The sequence below is a fragment of the Vombatus ursinus genome, unplaced genomic scaffold (genome assembly GCF_900497805.2).
Source record: "Vombatus ursinus unplaced genomic scaffold, bare-nosed wombat genome assembly UNPS02015129.1, whole genome shotgun sequence".
Classification (NCBI taxonomy): Eukaryota; Metazoa; Chordata; class Mammalia; order Diprotodontia; family Vombatidae; genus Vombatus; species Vombatus ursinus.
The window spans coordinates 5,030,670-5,053,935 of record NW_020954907.1 but is presented as its reverse complement, the minus strand read 5'-3'; the positions used below and the strand labels follow the sequence as shown (position 1 = coordinate 5,053,935).

Sequence of the window (23,266 nt, the reverse complement as noted above, 5' to 3'; positions counted from 1 at the left end):
CTAGCATTGAATGCAATCATCTGGGGCAAGAGGCTCGGTAGATAGCTCTGGACCTGGATTCCAGAAGACCTGAATTCAAATCCAGCCTCAGACCTTACTAGCTGGGTGAGATTGGGCGAATCACGTAGCCTCTGCTTGCCTCAGTTTCCCTATCTGTACAACGGAGATAATAATATGACATCTCCCAGGGCTGTTGTGAGGATCAGTAAGATAATATTTGCCAAGTGCTATATAAATACTAGCTATTATTATTGTTATTGTTACCAGGTCCTGTAAAGAGATTTCATCAGGCTGATGAAGTCACTTGGTCACAGAATTCTGAAAGCTCAGACCTGGGAAGGACCATCTAGTCCAGAGGTTGTTGCCCTTTTTTGTGTCCTGGCCCCTTGGGGCAATCTGGAGAAGCATTTGAACCCTTTCTCAGGATCAGGTTTTTAAAAGCATCAGATAAAACACACAGGATCACAAGGAAAGCCGATTATATTGAAACAGAGCTAGCAAAATAATCAATGCACAGACTCCCCGAAGACCCCAGCTGAAGAACCGAGAATCATCCAACCCAGACCTGAGCTGGAATCCTGTCTGTAAGATCCCGGACCAGTAACTCCTGGGCTTCTCTACTTGAAGACCCTAATGCTGAGAGAGAGCACTGCCACTCTTCTTTGGTGATAGGGATCTCAAGGCTTGGACAAGCCAGGGAATCTCTTCTGCTGAGATCACCTGGCAGGCAGCTCCAGCGGAGCTGTAGGGAGGGATTCAGAGAGAGCCAAGGGAGAGCCCTCTTTAGCACAGAACAGCTCCCGGGCCCTGGGTAAGGAGATCCCTTGCCCTCCAGTTATATCAACCCCTAAGAGTCTGAGGGAATCAAGGTCCATAACAAGGGAAATGACATGACCAAGGTCATATGGCAAATGCCGGAGGCAGGATGGGAAGCCAGTCCCTCTCCTTTGCTTTCAGATGAAGAGTATCATGATTTTCCTTTTGGCCACTTACGATTCATGATCACAGGTGAGTCACTTAACGTCTGAGGGTCTCAGATTTCTCATCTGGAAGACGACAGGGTTGAACTCAGGGGCGTTCTGGAGCCAGCTCTTACTGGTGTAGGAGAGCTAATTGTTAAATTTTCAGTGTGAGCATTTACCCTTTGGAAACTGGCAAATTCTACAAACCAGCCCTTGATTTATTGTTTTGTCGATGTCCAGACTTTAAGAAAGTGATGGAAAAAGTGTAAATAGTGCAGATTCCATCGAAAGGAGAGCCAGCTGTTAAACGTTTACCAGCATGTCACTGGTCGGGCTGGGTGATCTCTGAGTTTCCTTCAAACTGTGACATTCTAGAATTCCTTGATTCTGTATCTGTCCCAGCAACCAGATGCTCACACCCACCATGTTCACACACCCACACACTCACACTTCCCTGTGCTCACATGCTCACAGAGCACTCACACCCCCACACCCATTCTCCCAGACATTCCCCTTCCCAGACTCTCACACACCCACACCAAGAGCCCACGCCCGCTCCCACTCAAACATGTACTATCTCTCTAGAAAACCCACAGTGCTGTCAGGAATGAGATGGTGATAGCGAAGTGGATTTCACTCAGAATTAGAGACTCTCAGAGGGGCAAAGGGACCTCAGAGGCCATCTCCCCCAAACTCTGCCTGACCAAGGTATCTAGGTGGATAGAGCAGCGGGCCTGGAGTCAGGAAGACTCATCTTCCTGAGTTCAAATCCAGCCTCAGACGCTTACTAGCTGTGTGACCCTGGACAAGTCACTTCACCCTGTTTGCTGCAGTTTCCTCATCTGTCAAATGAGCTGGAGAAGTAAATGGCAAACCCCTCCAGTATCTTTGCCAAGAAAACCCCAAAAGGGGTCATGGGGAGTCGGGTGTGACTGAAAAATGACTGAAGAACAACTGCATGACCCAGGTTCCATCCTTAACAAGTCATCCAGCCTCTGAAGACTTTCGGCAAGGGGAAAGCAGCTCAGACTACCTTTAGACAGATCTAATGATTAGGAAGAATTCCACTATACTCCCGGTAATCCCTTTTCATCCTCCCATTGCACGTAGTTCTTACTCTCTGTGTTGGGCGGGCGACTTCATCTCTGTGGGCCTCAGTTTCCTCATCTATAAAGTGGGGGTGTGGGATTTGATGACCTTTCAGGTCCTTTCTGGCTCTACGAGTTGGACCCAGGGCCAGGACTCTTCCTGGCCATCCCATCTCGGTACAGGTGCTGAGTTCCTTGCAGGAGTTCAGCTGGTTGTTAATTTGATTGCTACCCACTGGGTGTAGAATCTAGAAGTGGGCTCCAGGGACCTTCATTCTAGTGCTCACACTGCCACTGATGCTGAGCAGCTTATTTACCTTCCGTCGCCCCGTTTCCTTTTCTACGGAGTTAACAGGTTAGATGCCGTGATGACTAGGACGTGTTCCAGCTCTGGCCCTCTTTGAGTCGATGAGAAGTGATGTGCATACAAATAAGTAAATACAGAATTTTGCACAAAATGAATTCAAAATTACGGGAATGGGGCACTAATAACCGGAGAGGGAGATCAGCCAAGGTTCCTTATAGGATGAGGATCTTCAGTGCCTTGAGTGGAGTTAAGGTTTCTAAGAAATGGAGGTTAAGAGGGAGAGCATTTTCACCATGGGAGGTACCCCCTGCAGAGCAATGGAGCAAGGGACAGGTTACCCTCTGGCCTAGAGGGGAACAGCTGAGAAGACTGAGAAGGCAGGTTGACACCAGATGGTGAAGGGTTTTAAATGCCAGAAGGGGCAGGAAGTCTAACTATGGCTTCATTGGTATAGAGAACTCCCAGGTGAGGAAAGACCCTCCACTGGTACAAGTTATGACTTTCTTTGCAATTTATAATCTTAGGGCAGAGGTTCTCAAAATGTTATGTGTCATGGGCCCCTTTGACAGTCTAAGGAGAACTGTGGACCTTTCTCAGAGTAACTTTTTAAAAAAATTGTATTTGAAGGAAATGTCAAATTTCAACAAGAGGTAAGTGAAAATAAAGGTATATTTTTTTACCATCACACTCCTAGGGGCAGGAGGCATCCATGAGCCTCAGCTTAAGAATCCCTGGATTAGAGATTTGCCTAGAATATTGAGGAGCTAAATTACACCATCAGCATGTGTCAGGGGTGGAACTTGAACCCAGATCTCCCCAACTCAAAAGGCAGTTTCTCTGTCTGCTCTGTCACTCCACTTCTCTCAAATGCATTTTATCCTACAGGAGCCATGGAAACTTCCTGGGTACGGCAGTGGTATGGTCGGACATGGACTTTTGGAATATCCATTCGATAGCTATGTAGAGGAAAGGTTGGATGCAGAGACTAATTAGGAAGCTGCTGTAATTAAAAACTGGTATTTGGCCACATTGTCTCCATTCTGTGCTTGGATAGTTCATTTTTTTAAGCCAAATACAGCATTTTGCATTCATCGTTGCTTGGTCTAGCCGTCAGTCCAGAATGGATTGGGGCAAGAAAGAACTGGCATCTCCTCAGGCCCACCCCACAAGCCACATCAGACAGGCCAGACCATTCATGTTCTCTCTCTCTCTCTCTCTCTCTCTCTCTCTCTCTCTCTCTCTCTCTCTCTCTCTCTCTGTCTCTCTCTGTCTCTCTCTCTCCCCACCCCCCCAGTCTCTCGGTCTGTCTCTCTCTCCCCATTTCCTTTCCTGATTATAAGAGCCTCAAAAAAAAAAAATCCAGCCTTGGCTCAGCTCAACCAAGGTAAGAGGGATTTATTCAGTCCTATGGCCAGTATGACAATTGGCATCAGAACACCCCCAGAGATTCAGAGTTTGTTATTGTTTCAGCTACTTCAGTCATGTCTAACTCTTTGTGACCCCTATTTGGGGTTTTTTTGGCAAATACACTGGGGTGGTTTGCCATTTCCTTCTCTAGCTCATTTGACAGATGAGGAAACTGAGGCAACAGAGTTAAGCGACTTGCCCAGGATCACACAGCTAGTAAATGTATAAGGCCAGATTTGAACACTACCCTAGGTGTTCCCCATTAATTTTGCATTTATTTCATAAATGTGCTATATCTATTTATTTGTATATATGTTGTCCCCCACACATAGGAGAATGGCTTCATTTTTGTGTCCAGCAAAATGGTGCAACTTTTGAAGACTGGGGTTAGAAAAACTGAACTCCTGGGAAAGGGCACCTTTTGGCTGCATTTACTGCTCCCATTGAGAATGCAGGCTCTCTGCACCGATCTCCCAGATTTTGGATGACTGCTGAGAATTTCTTTTGATTTTTGTCTACCCATTGGATTCGTTTATCCCTAACCCCATCCTGATGGGAAACTGCTTGCTATTTCTTCTCCTAGGCCACAGACCCCTTCCCAAGGAGGCTTCCTTCCCTCACCCTCTTAATTGCTCTCTATCTCCGGTCAGTTCATGCCCACTAGATCAGGGGGTTCTCGGCCTATTTTGTGTAGGTCGCGGACCGCTGGACCAACGTCTGGTAAACCTACGGGCCCTTTCTCAGAATAATATTTTAAATGCATCAAATACAATGCATAGGATTACAAAGGAAATCAATTATATTTAAATAAAAATATTTTTTAAATGTTTTATCAAAATATTTTTAAAAGTTCACAGATCACAGAATAAGGACATCTGCAAGAATCTGACACTAGATATTCCCTCCCTGTGCCCTGACAAAGCGGGGACTGTCCAAAGAGTCCTCCTCCAGGAGGGAATGGGATTTCAGGAAATGCCTTCATGGTGCAAAACTAAACCGGGGGCCAGTGAAGGTGGCTGAAATGCGATAACCTTTGCCTTGTTAAGCAAGTAGAAACAGTCATGTCTATATCCACCGTGCAGGAGGGGGGCCTGCACCTCCATCACAGTCTATATTTCTGACCTTTGGGGCTTTGCTATAAACAGGCACTGCCTGTCATCATCTCTGGGTAGCACCAGAAACAAAACACACAGGCAGGCTTCTGGTGGGAAATTCCAGGAATGCCCAGCACAACCTTCCCCAGAATAGCCAGGGTCAAAGAATCGCAGGATATTACAACTGGAAGAGACCACACAGGGCATCCACTCAAACCCCTAGGAGCCCGAGAATCACTGCTAAAACATCTGGAAAAGTGGTCATCTGGCCTCTACTTGAATACCTCCAATGACAGGGAACTCATCCTGTGAGGTCAGCCCATTCCATTTTTGTACAAATATTATTGCTAGGAAGTTTCGTTTGTTTTTTTTAAATATCATACCAAAATCTTTGGTTCTACAACTTCTGCACATTGATACTAGTTCGACCCTCCAGGGCCAAGCTAAAAAAAAAAAGTCTAATCTCTCTTCCATAAGGCCATCTGTAAGCTATTTGAGGACAAGTATCCTACCCCTCCTTCTCCCCAATCCCTAAGATAAACACTCTGGGTTCTTTTACTTTATCATCAAATGACATGGTGTCTGGTCCCCTCACCATCTCGTTCACCCTCCTCTGGAAAGGGTTCAGCTTATCAATGTCCTTCCTAAAGTATGCTGCCCAAGACTGGCCGGAGTGCTCCGACTGGGACAGGATCATGGCAGAGCAGAGTAGGACCACCCCATCTTTTGTCCCAGACAGCAAACACTGCTCCATCCTTGCAAGTCTGCTTGGGTTCTGGCTCACTTTGAACTGACAATTCACTAAAACTCCCAGGCCTAATGGAAATGAGAGCTGCTGCCTGGTCACAGGCCCCCCACCCTGGCCTCATGAAGTTGGCTTCTTGAGCCTGTCATTTTAGGTGATTCTATTACCGAGCATGTTTTTGGTCCCTCCCAGCTTGGCATCACCGGTCCATTTTTTGGCTTGGCCACTTTTGCCCTCCTCTAAGTCATCTATTAAAGCTGAGCAGAACGGGGCTGAGGACAGAAGCCCCTGGTAATCGGTCTACTGAAGGCCAGCGTCTGGGACAACCTTGATCTACCTATTCCCTAATGTCCTGGTCTCTCTCTAGGCATCACAGGATCATGAATCAAGAGGTGGACGAGGCTCTAGAAGTCACCTAGCCTGACCCACTGACTTCACAAAGTCCAGAGAAGTTCAGTGCTTTGGCCAGGGTCACACGGCCAAGAAGCGGGGAAGCCTGGATTCACGCCCACGTTCTATCACTTGAAAATTCAGCACATTTGCCACTGTACGTACCATAATGTTGCCTATTTGGTTTCCCTCACGGGTCTAATGAGGTGATTGAATCAGATGAGTTCTGAGACCCCGTCCATCTCTAAATCCTATGATTTTCTAGGTCTTAAAGGGTGAGCTTTCTGAATTGAGGTCTCTCCATGGTGCCTGTTGAGTCTATGCAGGTCCCCTCTCCTCAGTCAATGACACTGGCCCCCTATTCTCACTTAATCAGCCCCACTGACCAGAGGCAGGGCAGGGACTGCTCCTGAGCAGCTGGTCTCCTTGTTCCAACCCCTGACTACCCAGGGGAGAGCTTCCTCCCAGGCTGGGAAGGGAGTGGGGAGAAGGACATATGGGGCAGCTGAGGGTGGGGGGAAGGAGCCCAGCTCCCATTACAGCTGCCCATGTGCACCTGTTGAGAGATAAATAAAGCTGTTCCCTTCAAACCTCTCTTTGTAAAGGGACTCTTCCCCCCTCCCCAGTCTGCTAGCCTCTACTGAGCACCCATATCCCACCTACTGAGTATGGGGGCTCAGAATTGAGAAATCCAACCTTTCATTGTGGGGCTGCACCTCAGATCGGACAGCTCCCAGAAGAGATGCAGGTCCACTCTCCTGTGCCCACAAGGTCAGGCCAAGAACACAGCTGATGTCAGCCCTGGAGGCAGGGTAGGAGCAGGGAGGAGGTGGGGGTGGGGAGTTGTCTGGCTAGAGAGACTGGGCCCTTCCCCATCTTCTCCTCCACCACGGAGTCTAAGAGGGGCCATCCAGCTGTGGGCACTGGCCTGTCCCCTTGCTCCAAACACCTCCGGGGATGGAACCACCTGGAGCTGGCCATGGTGGTGCGGCTATTAGTTGGGATTCGGTATAAGGATCATTTCTGCCCATCTTTATTCAATCTGCCCACCAAAATTAGCTTCCCTCCTGGTAACTGTTCCCTCTATAGTTTCACTTCTGCTTATGATGTTTCCTGTGCCTGGAATGCTCTCCCTCTGCCAGCCTTGCTGTCCTTTTTTTTTTTTTTTGCAGCCTCACATTAAATACCACCTCCTCCAGGATGCCTCCCCTGATTGCCTCCAGTTGGTAAAGACTTATACCCTGAGTGCTTAGCACAGAGCCTGGGATGCATAATAAATGCCTGTTACCTGACCATACGGAAGGCTTCGTTTGCACCTCCCCGAGGCCCTTATCACACATAACTGTCTATTAGAGTTCTCCATGTTTGCTCTGTCTATAAGCCCACAAATGGAGGGGCCATATCTTATCTAAACATGGAAGCTTCCCCAAAGCCTAGAACGGCACTATACCTGCAGAAGATGCCTAGCAAATATTTGTTGAATGACTAGGACATCAAGGTGGCCTGGTAGAAGAAGCCCCCTGGCCTTGGAGCAGGACAAGAGGCTTTCTGTTCTCACTCCATAACTCTTACTCCATGATCTTGGAGAAGTCATGTCCTCTGTTTCCTCATCTGTAAAATGGGGGGTGACTTTTATCTGGCTGTTCAAGGCGTATACAATATTTTCCACCAGTTATCTCATTTGATCCTTACAACAGCCTCATGGGATGGGTACCCAAGGGAGTAATCACTACCCCCCATTTTATAGATGACTGGTCTATGATCACACAACCACAAATATCAGCGGAGGGATTCTTAGCCCAGGTCTCTACTGTCTCCAAAATGCTTCCTGCTAAACCCCATGGCCCTGCCTCCCTCACAGGGTCTCTGTAAAAATCAGGTAAGACAACAGATTTTTTTTTTTTGGCTAGGCAATGGGGTTCAATGACTTGCCCAGAGTCACACAGCTAGTAAGTATCAAGTGTCTAAGGCTGGATTTGAACTCAAGTCCTCTTGACTCCAGGGCCGGTGCTCTATCCACTGTGCCACCTCGCTGCCCCCAAGACAACAGATTTCACAGGTAGAGACACTGAAGCTGAAGAAGATTGAGTGACTTGCCCAAAGTCATAATGCTCTGGGGTGTGCTGGTTAATGTTTAACAACCGGCTCTTCAGAAATAAAAAAGTTCTCACTCTACACTCTTAAAATTCAGTCCAAACTAAGAAAGAACAACAACCTGCATTAGTTCACATTTTCTCCACCATTTTCTTACATCTAGACAATGGACAAAAGAATAAATCAAGCCCATTGGCCAATTTCTAAGGTATAAATGCTCACACTGAAAATTTAACAATCAGCTTACGAACAGGTTTTAGCCAGCTCCAGCTACTGAATATCTGAGGCAGGATTCAAACTCCAGTCTCTCTGACTCTAAGCCCATCACCCTATCTATCACACAACCTATCTACCTCTCATGGGGTAACAGATTTAGAATTAGAAGGGAATTTAGCAATCTCTAGCTAGTCTAATCTCTCCATTTTACAGATGTGGAAGTTGAGACCCAGAGAAGTTAGGTTAATTGCCCAAGGTCACACACAGGTGGCAGATGCAGGATTTGAACCCAGGCCTTCTGACTCTAGATCTCGAACTCTTTCCCCTGCTTCCCACTCTGTCCCCTACCACACGTAGCTTCGTGGTATGGCCGTGATCCTGGGCTCTCTAAGGCTTTGCCAGTGGAGCACCAGTCCTGGCAGATTCCAGATTGCTGGGAAGGCTTAGAGGATCAGCCTAGTGATGGACTCCACATCTGCTGTCCAGGGCTCAGCCTACCAATGTTTTAGAGGCTCACCAGCGGGTCAGTTGCTGGGAGATTGGAGAGGTGGATCTTTGGTTAGAGTAATCCTCAAAGATGATGAGATACATGCCTGCCCTATTAGACTGCCAGCTCCTTGGGATCAAGGACTGTCTTTCGCCTGTCTTTGAATCAAGCACTGGGCTTGGAATCAGGGAGACTCCTGTTCCTGAATTCAAATATGGCCTTACACACTGACTAGCTGTGTGACCCTGGACAAGTCACTTACCCCTGTTTGCCTCCGTTTCCTCGTCTGAGAAGGAAATGGCAAACCACTCCAGTGTCTTTGCCAAGAAAACCCCAAATGAGGCCACAAAGAAACGAATATGACTGAAACGTGAATAAACAATAGCAACCTACTATGTGCTAAAAAGCTTTACAATTATTATCTCATTTGATCTTCACAACAACCCTGGGAGGTAGGTGCAGAGGAAGCAGAGGTGAAGTGACTTGTCCAGGGTCACCCAACTAGGAAGTATGTGAGGGTAGATTTGAACTCAGATCTTCCTGACCCCAGGTGCACTGCTCTGTGCACTACGGCACCACCCAGCTGCCTCTGTGTACTTAGCATAGTGCCTGGCTCATAGCAGGCATTCAATAAATGTTTATTGACTGACTGACATGTCAAATGAGATAATGCATATTGAGTGCTTTGAAAACCTTAAAGGGCTTTAGAAATACTAGCTATTATTATTATTGTCATTGTTGTTGTTACTGTTACTGTTATTGAATTTTAGAGGGTTTGCCGTCTGCAATGGTGTGGGAAGAATCCCCATGTGGACATTAGGAGGTCCCTGAAGGGCTGATATGGTAGTTGGCATAATCCTAATCTGTGCAATAAACATAGATGAGAAGAGCAGGATGGCAATGTGGGCCATGCCCATTGGTGTCCAAACTCCAGCCAAGGAGAGGAGAAGGGCGAGGTGATCATGACGATGATGCCCAGTTGTGTGTGTGTGTGTCTGTGTGTCTGTGTGTGTGTGTGTGTATAAGTGTGTATATATAAGAATGAATATAGGAATATATATACACAAATGTATATGTGTTCATAGATAAGACTATATATATTTTAATGTATTTATTTATACAACCTTAAAGCATTATATATATAAATATATAATGCTTTAAGATAGATATGGGTGTATGTATGTGTATATCTGTATATGTGTGTATACAAATATAATGCTTCAAGAATAGATATGTATATGTTGTATATGTTATGTATGTATATATGTGTGTGTGTGTATATATATGTGTGTGTGTGTGTGTGTGTTTATACAAAATGTTTTTAGTTGGCCAAACACTCGACATACATTATCTCCCTTGGCTGTTGGGGTACAGTGGGGAGCGCTGTATTTGGAGTAGTAAAATCATAAGGCCATGGACCCAGAGCTGGAGGCCCCAATCCCCCCATTTTACAGATGAGAAAAGTGAGGCTCAGGGAAGCACACAGGTGAGGCTGAGAGTCAGGATTCTTATTCCTTTTACCAGGGTAGTCTGGAATTCCATCTCCATCCCCGAGGGCTGTCCTAGATAAGACTGGGGGGATTGTTTCTTGTGCCACTCTCTCCTGTAGCCCTTTGTGACGTCTTGGTGCTCACCCCTTTGCCCTCCTGGGGCCCCTGATCCTCCCTCGGGGACCTTATTCTAAAATCAGCCGCACATCCCCTTCCCCTTTTTCTTCCCTGACCCTTCAGAACTCAAGCACCCATTCCCTGCACTCAGCTAATGACCCATCTCTCTGAGTCTTATCTGTCATGTGTAGAAGGGAGCTGATGCTTCCCACCAGGAAGCAGTGCAATGGAAGATCTGGGTTCCGATCCTGCCTCTAACACTTACTATCTGTGTGACCTTGGGCAAGTGACTTAACTTCTCTGGGCCTCAGTTTCCTCATAGGTGAAATGAGGGTGGCTGGATTAGAGGGCTTTGGAGACTCCTTCCAACTCTAGTTGTATGACCTATAAGACTTAGCTCCCTGGGTTGTTGGGAGGATTAAATTAGGTGGTGCGTGTAAATGGCACTTTGGAAACCTTAGAGAACTTAGAGTGAAGGGCTATTGTTACTGCTAACCCAAGAAAGACACAGGATCACCTTGTTCACACTACAGTGTGAATGACTTCTGATGGCGTTCAGTAGGACCCTTTCCCATAGGAAGCTTCATTTCATAAGAAGTCAGTGAACGTCAGCTGTGTTTTAACAACATTTCTCTGATGGTGAAATTCTAGGTACCATCTAGGCCACTGCCTCCTTGGCCTATGGGGAAGGCTGACCTGCTAAGCACATTTATACCCACATACATATATGTTCATCTCCCTACCCAGACCTGGCTTCACCGCTCCACGTTAAAGACCTGGGTTCAGATCCCATCTCTGCAACTTACTATCTGTGTGACCTTGGGCAAGAAGGCACACCAGATCCCATCAGGGAACCCACCGGAACCTCACCCTGGAGTCTGGCCCAGCCTTTCCAGCCTGCAAGGCTGGAGAAGAAGCCAAGGTTCCCAGCTGTCCAGTCTCCCCTTCATCTCCGACACACTGGCAAAGATCTGCTAGAAAGCTGAGGAGGTCACCTCAGTCATCCCTCTGCCTCTCAGCATGACCCTAGACTGACGAGAGGCAGTCCTGTTTGGAAAGACCCCTGAGTCATTAATTCAATCCCTAAGTCAGGAAATTCTTCCCTCTGCCTAGCTAAAGTCCTAACCTCCTGCCTATGCTTCTCAACCCCCCAGTGGGAGGGAACATGGGGCTAACATGATCTGTTCCCACTGAGACCCTGTGTGAGGTCATCAGCTATCCCTGGCTGCTCAGGCGTGCCAGGAATGTGCTGAGGCCTCCCTTGGAGGACAGGGAGCCCCAGGCAGGCTACTTTGGTGATCAGGTTACCATCTGGGGGCCCATGAGGGATGCTGTTCTGGGAGCCTGGCGGGGGGAGTGGGTGGGGAAAGGGGGGGTTGCAGCTGGGAGAGGAGGTCCCTTCTCACCAAAGCCCCTTTGTAAAGGGGGAGGCCTGAATTCTTGTGAACAAAAAGAGGAAAGACAGCTGTGAATAAGACCGTAAGGGACAGATTGTTCTAGGAAATAAACTGGAATCATGCAAGAAAAGGGACTGAAATGTCCACACCCTTGAGCCAGCAATCCAACTCCTAGGTACAGACCCACCACCCCAGTCCCCAAAGGAGGTCAGGGCCAGAAGGAAACGTCCCATGTAAACCAGGATGTTCCCAATAGTACTTTTACGGTGGCAAAGAACTAGGGATAGAGTGGGCGTCCATAGACTGGGGAATGAGAATGTGATGGAATGTCATTCTGCAGTGTAAAATGAAGACTTGAGAGAAGCATGGGAAGAGTATAGGGACTGATGCAGGGTGAAGGAAGCAAGCAGAACCAAGAGGATGACACATACTATGACTGTGGTAATGGAAATACAGAGTACTAAAGAAAGCTGCCTTTGTTTATATCCCCAGCGCTTAGCGCAGTGCCTGGCACACAGTAGGCACTTAATAAATGCTTATTGAATTGCACTGAAATCCGAGGAACCTGGCCAACCTGGTCCTGGAGATGGAGATCATCACCATCATCATCATAGTTAGTATTTATGTAAGACTTTAAGTTTTGCTAAATTCTACACATATTACCTCATTTGATTAGATTAACTGAGGTCAAGGGAGCTGAGTGACTGACCCAGGGTCAAACAGCTAATTTGAGTCAAGATTTCAACTCAGGTCTTCCCGACTCTCAAGTCTAGCTCTCTGTGCATTGTGGCGCCACCTAGTGGCTAACCTTGTCATTTCACTGGTGTAGGGGACTGCCAAGTGAGGAAACTGCTTTATCGATACTGTTCAACACCATTTTTGCAACTTATAATTTAAATAGTTTCCTGGAACACAGAAGGAGACAGCTAGATGGCTCAATGGATAGAGCGCTGGGCCTGGAGTAAGGAAAACCTGAATTCAAATACAGCCTCAGACACTTACTAGCTGCATCACCCTGGGCAAGTCATTTAACCTGTTTGCCTTAATCCACTAGTCCAGGAAATGGCAAACCACTCTGGTATCTTTGACAAGAAAACTCCATGGACAGTATGGTCCACCGGGTCAAGAGTTTGACACAACTGAATAATTGGAGTACAGAAAGATTAAGACACTGGCCTAGGGTTACATAGCCAGGATGGTGTAGGATGTGTGATGGGAACCCAGGTCTTTCTGGTTTTGAAGCTGCCTCTCTATCTACTAAGCTCCTAAACACAGATAATAAAATATTCCTCCCTCTTCTTTGCAGAAAGGTGGGTAACTCCGGGGGCAGAATGTTGCTCTCACTGTCAGACAGGGTTGTTTTCGTTTGACTACGTTTCTTTGTTAAAAGGGAGGGTTCAATTACTGGAGGAGGGATGGGGCAAGGGGTGGAGAAGTTTGGTGGAGAAGGAGTAAATAGAGTTCGCTTTTTAAAATAAGGCATTGAGGGGCCTGGGAGGAGCTGGCCAGGATCCTTGTCCTTGAAGTTGTTTACCTTGGTCTGCGACTTCCCACTGTCCATCAAATAAGAGACAACCTCCTTCACTTGTCATTCGAGGCCCTCCATGATCTGGATAGAACCTGCTTTTCCATCTCTCTCACATTATTCCCCTTAATAGACTGTACCTTCCATCTAAAATGCACTACTTGGCTAGTCTCCAATCTTATCCCATCCTCTCCCACCTCCATGCCTTTGCTTATTGCAGTTTGCCACGCCTGGAACACCTTCCCTCCTCTGATTATTGATATTTTTCTCTTCCTTCAAGGTCCAGTTCACATATGACCCCCCTCCAGGAAGCTTTCTCTGATTTTCCTAGCTACAAGGGATTTTTTTTCCTTTTCAAATTTATTTGTCCTCTCCTCTGCACTTACCAAATTATAAACTCATGCTGTTCTCATGTATTTATTTACCTCATCCTCCTAATAGATTTGAAGCCCCTTGTGAGCACTGTCTGTGTTTATCTATGAACACAAAGACTGTATCTTACCTAAACTTTATAGCTCTTCAGAGACTTGCATGATGCACTGAACACAGTAAGAATTTAATAAAAATGACTATAGTAATATATTATTTGATAAACCCAAAGACCCCAGCTTCTGGGATAAGAACCCACTCTTTGAAAAAAACTGCTGGGAAAACTGGAAAAGAGTATGGCAGAAACGAGGCATAGACCAAAATCTCACACCATGTGCCAAAATAAAGTCAAAATGGGTACATGATTTAGATGTAAAGGCTGATACTATAAGCAAACTGAGAGAGCAAGGAATAGTTTACTTGTCAGATCTATGGAGACCAGAAGAATTCATGACCAAACAGGAAATGGAGAACATTACGAAAAGCAAAATAGATAATTTTGATTACATTAAATTGAAAAGTTTTGGCACAAACAAAGCCAATGCAACTAAGATTAGAAGGAAGGTAGAAAATTGGGAAAGAATTTTTACAACCAGTCTCTCTGATAAGGGCCTCATTTCTAAAATATATACAGAATTAAGTTAAATTTATAAGAATACAAGCCATTCCCCAATTGATAAGTGGTCAAAGGATATGAACAGACAGTTCTCAGATGTAGAAATTAAAGCCATCTATAGTCATATGAAAAAATGCTCTAAATCACTATTGATTAGAGAAATGCAAATCAAGACAACTCTGAGGTACCACATCACACCTATCAGAATGGCCAACATGACAAAACAGGAAAATGATAAATGTTAGAGAGAATGTGGTAAAATTGGAACACTAATGCGTTGTTGGTGAAGTTGTGAAATGATCCAACCATTTTGGAGAGCAATTTGGAACTATGCCCAAAGGGCTATAAAAATGTGCATACCCTTTGACTCAGCAATAGCACTTCTAGGGCTATATCCCAAAGAGATCACACAAATGGGAAAAGGACCTACACATACAAAAATATTCATAGCAGCTCTTTTTGTGGTGGCAAAGAATTAGAAATTGAGAAGATGCCCATCAATTGGGGAATGGCTGAGCAAGTTGTGGTATATGAATGTGATGGAATACTATTGCGCTGTAAGAAATAATGAACAGGCTGACTTCAGAAAAACCTGGAAAGACTTGTATGGTCTGATGCTGAGTGAAGTGAGCAGAACCAAGAGAACGTTGTACACAATAACAGCCACGTTGTGTGCTGACTAATATTGATAAACTTAACCCTTCCTGGCAATACAAGGATCTAAGACATCTCCAGAGGCCTTGTGATGGAAAATGCTACCCACACCCAAAGAAAGAACTATGGAAGCCGAATTGTTATTTTTTTTCTCTTCTGTTGAGTTTTGTTTCCTTTTTCTGATGGTTCCTCTTATTGGTTTTAATTTCTACTTACAACATCACTAATGTGAAAATATGTTTAATATGAATGTAAATGTATAGCCTATATCAGATCGTGCGCCGTCTTGGGGAGGGTGGTGGGGAGGAAAGGGAGAAAAATTTAAGACTCAAAAGCATATGAAAGTGATTATTGATAAGTCAAAATAAATTAATAAAAAAAGAATTTAATAAAAGCTTGTTTAATCGAATTAATAATAATAGCTAGCATGTATATAGCTCCTTCAGGTTTACAAAACACTTTACAAATATTATCTCATTTGATCCTTACAACCTTGGGAGATAAGTGCTATTCTTAGTCCCCTTTTACAAATAAGAAAACTGAGGCAAACAGAGGTTAAATGACTTGCCCAGGATCCTACAACTAGTAAGTGTCTGAGGCTGGATTTGAACTCAGATCTTCCTGACTCCAGGTGCAGAGCTCTATTCACTGCACCACCTTATTATAAAGTTGCATGTGTATCTTTGTGAGGGGAAGTGTCACACAGTGGTTAGAAATCTTGTACCTGAGTCAGGAAGAGATGGGTTTAGGCCTTGCTTCTGGAGTATACTGGCTGTGAGACCCTATACAAGTCACTTGATTTGCCATTCTTTGTATCCCAGAACTTATCACAGTGCCTGGCATGTAGCAGGTGCTTGTTGACTGACTAACCGATGGACTGATTTACCTTGAACTCTCTAAGACTTAAATTGCAGAGCAGAAGCTGATCTTCATTGGTAGAGGGAGTTCTGTCATTGGGAATCTCCTATGCCAATGAAATCATAGGTCCAGTCCAAAAAAACAAAACCAGAAAGAAATCAAAACTATCTTTGCCTCCCTCACACAGCAGCTTGCACATAGTAGGCCTCTAATAAATGTTTATTGAATTAGACTAGAAAAGTGTTGTAGACACATAGGCCGCTGAGCTTTCCCAGTAAGGACTCCTCAGGCAAGGGAAGCTGGGAATCCATCTCCTGGGTCCTCCTGGCCCTTTGAGCAGACCTTCTGGGGTGTCACCATGGACTTCCAAGCCAGGGCTGGGGGGGTTGGGGTTCTGGGGGTGAGGTCAGACTTCCCAGGGCAAGCACCATCAAGAAACTTGGTTAGGGGCTGAGGAGAGAGAGAGAGCAAATCCTCGGACCATAGTTCTAGACCATCTGGGGTCTAGAACATCTGGGGGTGGCGAAGGGACTGTCCTCCTCAACCAGATCTCTGCTGTTGTTATTGTTCAGTCGGGTTGAGCTCTTCGTGACTCCGTTTGGGGTTTTCTTGGCTGAGATGCTGGAGTGGTTTGCCATTTCCTTCTCCAGCTCATTTTACAGAGGAGGAAACTGAGGCAAACAGGCTTAAGTGGTTTGCCCAGAGTCACATGGCTAGTAAGTGTCTGAGGCCAGATTTGAACTCCTGACTCCAGGCCCAATAGCACCACCTAGCTGCCAATAATGACACACCTTGGTCTAACACTAAGGCACTTTCCTCACAACATCCCCAGGGAATAAATTCATTTATAAAAAGGGAATAAGGGGGCAGCTAGGTGGCGAAGTGGATAGAGCACCGGCAAGCCAGAATTCAAATCCGGCCTCAGACATATAACACTCACTAGCTGTGCGACTCTGGGCAAGTCACTTACCCCCATTGCCTAGCCAAAAAAAAAAAGGGGGGGGCGGGGGGAATAAGACCCACACCTGCTTCCCAGGGTTGTTGTAAGGATCAAATGAGATAATATTTGTAAACTGTCTTTTAAACCTTAAGGAGCTATATACATGGTAGTTACTATTATTAATTCAATTCAACAAACAATTATTAAACTCTGTCTATATTGTACATTGTGCACACTAAGTACATTTTTTACATACTATGCAAAGATTATTATTCCCATTTTGTGGATGAAGATACCGAGACCCAGAGTGGTTAAATGATTTCCATGAGGCCACACAGGTAACAAATGATAGAGATGGGATTTGAACCCTGGTCTTCTAGACTCCAGGTCCAGTCCTCTATTCCCTAGGCCTCTCCAGAGCATTCTGTTTTGCCTGACCTTGGGAAAAGAGACAAGACGTCCAGAAGGCCAGTGCTGGCTCAAATAATCCTCAAAGTTCTGGCCGATAAGGTGTAGACTTGTTTTCCTCGTCTGTGGTAGGCCTCCTGATGTTGAGGATCCCAGAGGAAATTCTAAACTGAGTTTCAGATACCCCCTGCGTGGTCTTACTCCTCTCAGCCCTACAGGACCACCCAGATCATGGGCCTTTTTTTCCAGCTTCCCCGCAGAGGGCTTACCCCCTGAGGACCTGCTGTCAGCCCCGGAATGGCTAGTGAGAGCTGGCACCTCCCAAGACCCGGCAAACTTTCCCACTGTTAATTCGGTTTATAGGTTTGGGTTTGCCAAGTCAGCCTAATGCCCCAAGGCAGCTAGCTCCCACCATTTACAGTGTTTGCTTGGCAGGCAGGTACATAGGGAAGAAGTCAGTGTAGGGAAAGGTATGGAGGAAGCTGGGCAACATTTGAACAGGAGTCTAAATACCTCGAGTTCAAATCCCTACTTCATTGTTATTGTTATGATGAAATTCCTTCAATTCTCTGAGCCTCAGTCTCCTTACCCATAAAATGGGGATGATGATCTTTGTCCAACCTGCTTCACAGTGTTGCTAGGAAAGTATCTTAATGCTTTAGCGAGATGAGTTCTTATTACCACAATAAAGCAGGTAAGGGGGAATGAATGCCCTTTGACATCTCTTCCTGGGACTAGGGAAGAACAACTCAGTCTCTGAGCATTTGGCTTCTCCCTTTATATCCATTGACAGGGATGCAGCAAGCTAATCATGACGGTGCCCATTACATTACAAGGGCCTGGATGAGAATTTCTCTTTCCTTGGGTCTTGCTTCATCCTGGCTAGGTCAGGATTTACCACTCTGCTGGAGCTCAGCCAACCATTTAAGTTCCAAGAAGTCCCCTGGGACCCCGGCTAGGTATGGTGGAAATGGTGCTGGATTTGGAATCACAGGTCCTGGGTTCACATTCTGGCTCTGTCATTCACTGCCTGTATGACCTTGGGTAAGACCCAAGACTTGGGGAAGTCAACCTTCTCTGGGCCTCAGTTTCCTCATCTGTAAATTATTGGGCTGAGTGAGAGCCGTCATTGGGCCCCACGCAGCCCAGTGCTGGCCGAACCAGATTAAAATTTAATTGGGACAGGTTTAACAAAACAATTTTGTTAAATAAATAAACCACAGCTAACATTTATATAGCACATTTTCTATACATCATGTCATTTGAGCCTTTCAGTCAAATGTCTTGTTCCTCTCCCCTGTTCCCGGACCCCTCCTCCAATTCCAGTGTGTCCTGATCCTGCTCCCTCCCCCCTCCCACCCCCTTCCCTTCCCAGAAGCCCCAAGCTGTGTTGCTGTCTCTCTGGCTTGCCCCACCCCCAGGCCCACCTGCTCCTTTTTCTTTCCCCTCCTCACAAAGTCCATCACCCACTGGCTCCAGGGCCATTCTCTGCCTCAAGATGCCTCTCTGAAACAAGCAACTAGGTGGCAAAGCACATAGCATTGGAGTCAGGAAGACGCTAGCTTGCTGGCTGTGTGACCTTGGCGGGGCACTCATGCTCTCGCAACCTGTTTCCTCATCAAACCAAGGGAGAAAAGGGGAAGACAATGGCCTCTAATGTCCCTTCCAGGTCTACAATGGTGATCCTATAATCTCCCCTTCAGAAAAAGAACATGCAAAAGACAAAAAGCTGGTTCTGTTTGTCTTTGCTTTAAAGCAATTACACAGAAAAAAAAAATGTGCTTTTAAGGGGCACAGAATCCAACAGGTCTGATTCCTGTTGAAGCCTCCTCTGAGGGATCCTGCTCTGAAAACTCACTGCATCGTCTTGGGGCTTAGAGTGGAACAACGACATGTGGAGTCAACTCCCTGCCACTTGCCCTGGTCCCCTGCCTTGGTCAGGTGCCAATTGAGACACCTTCCTCCCTTCCCTTTCTCTTTCAGGACCCTATCCTCAGGGCCAGGAAAGTTTCTGGGCTCCCTGTTTGGACTGACCTTTGAGGGAGAACAACTCGCCTATCAATTAGTGTGGCTCAGTGGCTTGGATTTCACGCCAACTTCCGTCCCTCAGGGAACAGGGAATCAGCCCTGTGAACTTGGTAAAGCAAGGACTGAGTGGGGTAGGAGATGTGATCTGTTAGAATATGGCAGCTGTCACCACATGCTAAAGCAGCTGAGACCTCCCTCTAAATCAACGGGTCGGCCTCCTAGAGCAGGCTGGGAGGTTGTGGCTATGTTGGGGGTGCTGTGAGAGTCACAGCCACATAGGAGCATGGACTTTGATGGAGCAGGGACCTTAGAGGCTACTGAGTACGGTCAGTCAGCACTGGAGATACAAGAAAGGCAAAAACACAGTCTCTGCCCATAAGGAGTTCACATTCTAATGAAGTCAGGGGCAAAGGAAGACGGCAACTTGGAAATAACTAGTTATACGCATGATATAGACGTTGAGGGGAAGGACCAATCTCATTTCTAAGCTGCCTGGAATCTCAAAGAACAGCTGGTCCAACCCTACTAGGTCAGGGCTCACCTTTGACACGTCAATCCTACAGCCTTGGGAAGCTCACTCCTTCCTTAGGTAGCCCGATTCTGTTTATGGGCAGATCTGAGTGTTAGAATCCCCTCCCCCACCCCTCGGCCCAACTATGGACAAGTTGAAATTGATCTCCTCATGTCTCCACTCATTACTTCTAGTTCAGCCCTGTGGAGACAGCCTGAACAAGTGTGATCCCTCTCTCCTGCTACTTAGTAGCACAGTGTGATACAACCTAGCGAGGGTTCAGGTTGGAGCGGGACCTCAGCTGGAATGCCAGCTCTCACTAATTACCAGTGTGACCTTGGGCAAGTCACATCACTGATCTGACCTATTTCCTTGGGTGTCAAATGAGGGGGCTGAACATCAGAGATGGCCTCCCAAGTCTCTTCTAGGTGCAAAACTGTCATCTGCTGCACTCCTCAGGTCTTCTTTCATTTAGGACGCAATGTGAGCAAATGAGAGCCAGTCATAGCATGGAGGAGCCATAGCAGAGAAAAAGAGAAATGAGAGGGAGAAAGAAGAAAGAAAAGGAGACAGCAAATGATGGGTCAGCAAGGAAGAGGTTAACCCCCAAGGCTTGAGGACTGCAGGGGAAAATGTTGGAATGAGCAGCACCTCTCAGACCCTCACATGAGTTCCTAGGAACTAAGATAAGGGATACACTTTTCAAGGAAAAAAAACCCAGCACACTTTCCAAGGACTATCTCAAGTGTCAGGGATGGCAGAGGGAGAACGTCAGGAGTTGGTGGCTATTATCACCACTTGCAAAGGGCACTGGGAGATGAGAGAACCCAGAAGCAGTCCCTCTCAGGGCTTCCATCCAGTCTGGGATGGGACGTGACCATGCTGCCCCATGAGCCTCCCGGCCACTATGAATGGCTGATCCCTCGTGCCACAGAACCTCTGGTTGGCCCTTTTGGTTTTGTAATTAAGGGGCAAGGGATTTCCTTCCTAGCCCATGACTCCCTCATTGCCACAGCACAGCTCTCAGTACAGGCAGCCTGGATTCCAGACCTTCTGGGAAAGCTGGCCGGACATCTGCAGAATCTGCCATTTGGCCACTCAGAAGTCTCACAGCCTCTTCCAAATAGCATCTTTCTTTTGTTCCATTCCTCTCTTCTCCCCACCCTCCCCCACACTTCTCTCCTCTCTCCTCTTCCTTCTTTGCTCCTCTCTTCCCTCTCCTCACATTTCTCCTTTTTCTTCTTCTCCTCACTCTTCTCCCTCCTTTTTCTCTCTTGCTTTCACCTCTTTTCTCCCCTCCCTTCTCCTCTCCCTTCTTCTGTCCTTCTTCCTCCTCTCCTCTTCTTCTCTTTCCTCTTTTCTTCCCTTTTCTTTTCTCTCCCTAGTCTCTCTACTATTCCTCTTTCCATACCTCTCCTCTCTCTTTCTCTGCTTGCCACTCCTCTCCTCTCCCCCTACATTTCTCTAAATCATTAATCGTTTATGAGTTTGAGAGGGATGGTGTTCTCTCTCTCTCTCTCTCTCTCTCTCTCTCTCTCTCTCTCTCTCTCTCTCTTTCTCTCTCTCTCTCTCTGTCTCTCTCTATCTCTCTCTGTCTCTCTCCAGTACCTGGAAGACTGAAAAGAATATTTCATAGCTCAATTAAGCCACCTGATTCCCTTGATCATGTTTCACTTCCATTCTAGAACACAGGGGTTGAGAAATATAGACTTGGCTGTGAGAAAAATCTCTTGGGAAGAAAAAAGGCTGTGGTATAAGCTGACCTTTCCCCAGCTTCAGCCATGGGGCCAAGACCCTTCCAGGTCTGCTTGGCTGGACGGGTGCTGACTCCCTGAGTACCTCTAATCTTCAATATGATAGCAGGAAACCTACCTAAGGTAAGATCTGCCACTTCTGCCATACATAGGTGTCCCTCCTCTTCCCCTTCCCCCCCTCCCCTCCCCCCGCCAAAATCTCAGAGCACTGGATTGGCTACAGGAAAACTCATGGAATGGTGCTTTATCAATGAAGATGAGTTATCTTGAAAACCAGGACTTCCTGTGTCTCCATGGACACAGTAAATTATTCAGTGATCCCTCCATCTACCCAATTATCCTTCCAATCTGGCAGTTGGACTCACACCCTATATCCCTGCCACGACCACAAGTCCCTGGGATCTAAGAACTAGCCAATGATTCAACCAATCCAGGCCATTGGGGTGTCAGAGAAGGGCTGACATGCCCTCATCCCCTGGGCTCTCCAGTAGGTGGTCATTTCCTCACCCACTCACCCTCCCCACCAAAGCCCACCGATGAGCTGCTGATTTGACAATTGCTTGCCAACCCCAACATTTACCATCCCAGGGAAAGAGGTACCCAGCTCTTCATCCCTAGCCTCTGAAGGGACACCTATTGCGTCCTTCCCTAGGGGCTGGAGGAAGGTACAACTAGATCTTTCCCTGGTTGCCTCCAGCCCCAGAACTATGCTCAGCTCAGGCCAGGCAGGCCATGCATCCCCTGAGACACTCACCCGAGAGATGGTGAGTGGCATGTTGAAGTCCTTGCCCCCCTGGAGACGGAAGCCCCAGGGTCCTGGGCCAGTGAGGGTCACGCTGTAAGCCATCCCAGGATCGGTGCACCCGTTTCCCTTAGCCTCTGCAGGACAAACAGAGAAATTGGTAGAGGAGAGGTAGACAAAAAGAGGTTGGGGAAAGCAGTCTGGGATGCAATGTAAGGAAGAAAAGAAATACCGACCGCCCTCCCCAGCCCAACAGGGAAGCCACCCGGTCTGCCTTGCCTGCACAGCCCAGATGGAGAGTCACCTAAGAATAGAGGGCAGCTCTAACGTCGACACTGATATCTCCACTCAGCTGAGTCCATAAATGGGTTGTAACCCAATACTCCCTATACAAGTGCCTCTGTGACTCACCCAGCTAATATAGCCCCTAGGGAAGGGAGCCCAGCCCCAGCTCCCCCAGCCCCAACCCTAAGGGCATAAAGTAGAAGGAAATGGACATTCTATCCCTGCCCCCCAACCTCTGGTCTTTTTTTGGGCAGGGAAGTCTTCCCTCTGCCTCCTGGGTGGGTTCAGTCTTTCTGGGGACTCAGGGTTATACACAACTCCTCTGCTGGGAGCAAAACCCCATTTTCAAATGCTCCATCTTTGAATGTTCTTTACTTTTATTGCCTGTGTGACCTTGGGAAAGTCACTCAAGCTCTTTGGGTCTCAGTCTCCTGATCTGTAAAATCAAAAGGTTCAGTTTGGTGACCTTGATGGTCCCTTCCAGCTCGAAATTGATGAACGAATAAGTGAATGAATGAAAGGGTATTTATTAAGCACTTACTGTGTGCCAGGCCAAGTGATAAGCTCCAAGGATGCACACATAAGAAATATGACCCCTGCCCTGAAAAAAGATCTTACATTCTTTTCTTTCCTTTCCTTTCTTTTCTTTCTTTCTCCTTCCTTCCTCTTTTTCTTTCTTTCTCCTTCCTTCCTCTTTTTCTTTCTTTCTTTCTTTTTCTTTCTTTCTTTCTTTCTTTCTTTCTTTCTTTCTTTCTTTCTTTCTTTCTTTCTTTCTTTCTTTC

At 46.6% G+C, this 23,266-nt stretch overlaps 1 protein-coding gene across 6 annotated transcripts in view; it reads right to left on the bottom strand.

Annotated features, from left to right (window-relative positions):
- Window positions 1-22,304, bottom strand: part of LDB3 (LIM domain binding 3) — a 109,743-nt gene extending 87,439 nt beyond the window's left edge. For all 6 annotated transcript variants that reach the window (XM_027846344.1, XM_027846345.1, XM_027846346.1 and 3 more), the window contains exon 1: window positions 22,212-22,304. In XM_027846344.1, the coding sequence (XP_027702145.1) occupies window positions 22,212-22,304 (93 nt within the window). The remainder of the gene's footprint in view (window positions 1-22,211) is intronic.
- Window positions 22,305-23,266: the final 962 nt, after the last annotated feature.